The sequence below is a fragment of the Armigeres subalbatus genome, chromosome 2 (genome assembly GCF_024139115.2).
Source record: "Armigeres subalbatus isolate Guangzhou_Male chromosome 2, GZ_Asu_2, whole genome shotgun sequence".
Taxonomy (NCBI): Eukaryota; Metazoa; Arthropoda; class Insecta; order Diptera; family Culicidae; genus Armigeres; species Armigeres subalbatus.
Window position 1 is genome coordinate 453,557,668 of NC_085140.1, and position 4,664 is coordinate 453,562,331.

The window sequence follows — 4,664 nt, forward strand, 5'->3', positions numbered from 1 at the left end:
CCTCGGCGCGATTCGAACGAACTGGAGTGTTCGCCCGAAATCTACACACAGTTTTACACACCGTCCACCGTTGCTTTGATCAGTCTGGTTAGGCAAGCTGTTATCGTCCATAATTTTCCATAGCTCTACGCGGACTATACTATCGTATGCCGCTTTGAAATCGATGAACAGATGGTGCGTTGGGACCTGATATTTTTAGAGGATTTGCCGTACAGTAAAGATTTGGTTCATTGTTAAGCGGCCGTCAACGAAGCCGGCTTGATAACTTCCCACGAACTCGTTCACTATTGGTGACAGACGACGGAAGTTGATCTGGGATATCACTTTGTAGGCGGCATTAAAGATCGCACGGTAGTTTTCACACTCCAGCTTGGCGCCTTTCTTGTAGATGGGGCATATGACCCCCAGAGATGCATTCTGAACACGAGAACGCGTGTTAGTGTTCAAAACGTTCTAAACACAGCACACTGTTCAAGAGCACTGACCTAACATAGCAACTGTTATCCTAGGAAAACAAGCTCAAGCGACGGCATGCTACACATTTTTCGTCTAGTAATGGAACATGGGCTGGGCATCTACTGGATAGAAATCAAGCATGCTCGAATGTTTTTGCATAGTTTCAAATCTAGGGAACCTTCGTTACCATGATCGTTTTTGCCATACCCAGTGTACACTGAACTGTGTTCAGAGTTCAAAACTGTTTTTCCTTATTTCTTTATTAGCTGTTTTTTTATCTTAAAATTAAGTGAAACATACCGTCGTCCCTAAACTTCCGGGACTCGCATCGTTGTAAAAAGTACAACACATTCGAAAACAGCACGCGTATCGTTTACAACAGCGGCGGAACTGCAAGCTTACCTCGTACGACTTCCATCGTCAGTTATGTATGTGGACGACTTTCCAATGCTGTGATCAAAGCAGTAAACGGATCCGGCAAACTGCTGAGCACAATATTCATCTACAAATCCTTGTCGAGCTCTGGACAATGAATGCGAGTTCGTCGACCAGATGTTCTATCTTATTAACATAGGCTCCAATGTCTTCACCGTCACCATACCTACTCCATATGCATCACCTTTCGGTGGATAGCAGTTTTGCTGGTATCTGCTTCACGCGGGTCTCGTCTTTATTGTCAAACTTGAAATCAGAATATACTTGTCAAAACATTTTTGCGTTTAAATCAGACTTGATGCGTTCAATTGCATACCCTGATGAAAGTACACGAGTACAAGGAAAGATGTCTGCAAGCTGTCATTGGCAGACAAGTTAGGGAACGTCTTTATCAATCTGATAGTCTGATATCACGATACACTGCTCCTGTTGCTACTCGAAGAGAGCGTATCAACCTTAAGATAAATAAAATAAGGGACCTTTCGGCATTATTCAAATATCACCAATTGCTTTTGTTGTATCAACTACAACTAATTTCATCTATACAAACATCTTTAACGAAAATCACGAACTACTCTCTTCCTTCCAGATTTTACGACTCATGGCTCTTCTTTCTCTATCCTTTTCTCGATCAGCCTGTAGTTCTTCAGGTGTTCGCTTAGCTCGCCACATGGCCGTCCTCAATCGATTTTCCAACCTAGTTCAAAAAATAACTACGTTAAATACGTACGAGCAAAAATTAAGTGAATTTAGTTGTTTACACCCCCCCCCCCTCCAATGCGGCCCTGAGGGCAGGCTTTGGCAGACACCCAACTAACATTGATTGCAAATGTAAACGATATTTTAACTGGTTTACACAGCTTCAAACTGAATATGTATGCTCAATCTCTACCGAACAATTAAATTTAGTAATACAGTTCGTTTCAATGCCGACTTTTTAAATTGGCGGATAAGAAAAGTTTTATACAGCCACTAAATTAAAGATACATAATTAAATAACAATATGAAGGGGAGAATGAATATTCAAATTTATTAAAACTGTTAAAAATTAAATCTTATTGTTATTGTTGCCGTTCGTTGCGTTCGAGGGTTCATTGTTTTATAATGTGGTAGTTCCTTGGCCACTGAAGGCAAACGTGGCACAAAATTTTAAACAAAATTAGTGCCCAGAATAGATATCCACCAGTTGACACTAAACGGAACATACATTCCAGGAAGTGAATGTTTTTTAACTAACAAATTGAGGATATCGCAAAATAATACGCGCATAGAAAAGGAATTGATAAATTTTCGTGTACATTAAAAGGGCAAAGCATTTGACGTGTTGTAGGAATGGTCCCTATATAATATATATGGTCCCACTTCGGCTGAACGAAATTTATTTTCAATTAAACTTATAGATCTAGCTAGCACGTAATTCCCCATACATACCTTTCTCGTTCCAAGCCTTGGGCACTATTTCGTTTGGCTTCACGCCTCTGTGCGGTTCTAAGTCTATTTTTCTCCCGTTCAGCCATAATTTGTTCCGGTGTCCGACTGGCACGCCAAGCGCTCGTCCGCGCACGATTTTTTTCCTTCATTTCTTGATATCTCTCGCTTGTACGCGCGCGTTTTTCCTTCATTTTTTGGTATCTCTCGATCCGACTTTTTTTCTGGGCTGGGGCTTCTCGCTCGGTTTTCAGCGGAGTTAGCAACGAATCGTCATCTGTGCTATAATTCTCAGATTCCGATTGCTCTTCGGCTGGTTCCTCTTTGATTTCATGTTTGAGCGTCGTAAAATATTGACTATTTGTGTTTGTCGGCTTGTCCGACTCAGAGCTTGAAGGTGGATCCTTATTATCTGCCGTAGTGCTGGCAACAGCTTGAATATCCACAGGGATATTGGAACTGTCCGACTTCATTGTGGCTAAAAAGAATTCCATGGATTCCCTGCACATCATAAGGAATTCGTAAGATGTTTCCAGTAGCCTCAAGCATCTCAAACATAAACTGCTAGGAAAATTGTCCTCGGTAGTAACCTATAAAATAAATTAATTGTACAGCATTTGTGAGAGAATTTGAATTTTTATTCATAATTTGTAATTTGTTTATTTTATTGGACACGTATCCTATCGTGTATTTATGTGAACATCCTCTTTCTGTATCTAGGTAATCAATGTTGAAATATTTATCTATTCATTATTACTTATTGTTCTATTACAAACCTCAATTTGGGTGCAATCGTACATCATCTCCCAAACCGGGCGGCCAAAGCGATCGGAGTTGTTGGCCAGTCCGAAGGATTCGGCATTGAGGGGTTTCCGACAGGCACGGCAAATTGATTCCATCACCAGCACTTGTTATGTGGCTGCCCACCAGTTTCGATTGAATAACCGCAAAACTTTTTTTTTTAAGATATCCAGAAAATCTTTTAATTTGCCACTAAAATGCGGAGAAAGTGGAGAAAGTATTGTTTACAAAACGGTCACTTCCAGTTCCACACTGAATCAAATCCTCCACTATCAGTACACTGAAAACCAAAACTACCCAAAAGTGGGTTGTTTGCACTCAAAACCGTGATTTGGGCGATTTGGGCCAATAACCCAAATTTGAGTAAAATGACTCTTCTGGCACTAGGTAGTTTGCCTTTAATCCCATGTTAACAATTTACCCAAAGCTGAGTTTAATTTATCCAAAGCGGACCTTGATCAACCCAAAATAGAGAATATTGAATTTACTCAAATTTGGGTTATAAGGCTGAGCAACCTCGGTGAGGTGTTTGCATCTTGCTTTAGTTTTGATAGCAATCATGGGAAAGAAAGGGAAAACTACCCAAATTTGGGAAAATTTTTTCTGCGATGTTCTCAATAGTGCGTATATTTGAAGACCGGCGCAATACAAAACGAACACGAGACGATCAACTTTCCGAGGACTTGAGAGAAGACAATAAAACAAACGTGTGTACTCTTTAGCAGTCAAACACAAAGTAATTATTTATTCATACAGAACAGAAATATAGAACGCGAGAAGCGTTAAGTGTTGCCAGAAAGGCTGAACATAACCTGAGACGAGACCTGCAAAGACGCTGCTTCTTTTCTCTTGTTTTGACACTTGTTCTTCTTTTCATCACAGTTGACCATCGAGTTTCAACTGTTTACTTGACTGTTTCACCTAAGCCCCAGGTGGACCCTTCTGAGCACAATAAAAGTGTATCCAATTCACGAAATAGTTAATTCATTTTTATAAGGATTTTTATACCGGGAACAAAACACAGGTTTATTACTGATTATTAACAAGCTAAACGGAAGGTTTGTGTGGTAGTTATGATTGATATTATGATTTCGGGCTTTAATATTTCCATTGCGTTCAACATTTTGGCGAAACGCGTTTCAAAAATAATTTTATGGAATTAATATACACTGTAAACTCGACAATACCCATTAAAGAGTTGAAAAGACCCATTTTTTCATGATATATGGAGCTGTCAAAATAATGGGTACTTTGAAATTTTTGATAATGTGTACTTTTACCTCATTTGGGAGTTAAAAGATTTTACCCATTAATGGGTGAAAATCTACTTAATTTTTTTGTGTCAACCAAATCGAGAGGAAAAGCAGAGAAGCTGAACGTGCTGTACGAGGTTTCGTGTGGATTGAATGTAAGTTTTATTTTCGCTCAATTTAGTTTTTTTGCGTTATTAAAGGGAATTAAATTATTTGGTATTGCAGCTAACGGTGTTTCAATTTGTTTTGTTAAATTATGGTCGTCGGGGAACAAAACAAATCATCACCAGA

General features: G+C 39.4%; 1 protein-coding gene across 3 annotated transcripts; it reads right to left on the reverse strand.

Annotated features, from left to right (window-relative positions):
• Positions 1-1,092: 1,092 nt before the first annotated feature.
• On the reverse strand, positions 1,093-3,380 carry LOC134213781 (cyclin-dependent kinase 11B-like). Of its 3 annotated transcripts, none has more exons than XM_062693108.1 (4): positions 3,096-3,380; positions 2,323-2,909; positions 1,442-1,588; positions 1,093-1,346 (listed from the first exon to the last, which is right to left on the reverse strand). In XM_062693108.1, the coding sequence occupies exons 1-3, from the start codon at positions 3,216-3,218 to the stop codon at positions 1,456-1,458; spliced, it is 843 nt and encodes a 280-aa protein (XP_062549092.1). In that variant the 5' UTR covers positions 3,219-3,380; the 3' UTR covers positions 1,093-1,346; positions 1,442-1,455. The 3 variants fall into 3 exon arrangements, with proteins under 3 accessions (XP_062549092.1, XP_062549091.1, XP_062549090.1); XM_062693107.1 differs by having other exon boundaries at positions 1,093-1,370; XM_062693106.1 differs by lacking the exon at positions 1,093-1,346 and having other exon boundaries at positions 1,398-1,588.
• Positions 3,381-4,664: the final 1,284 nt, after the last annotated feature.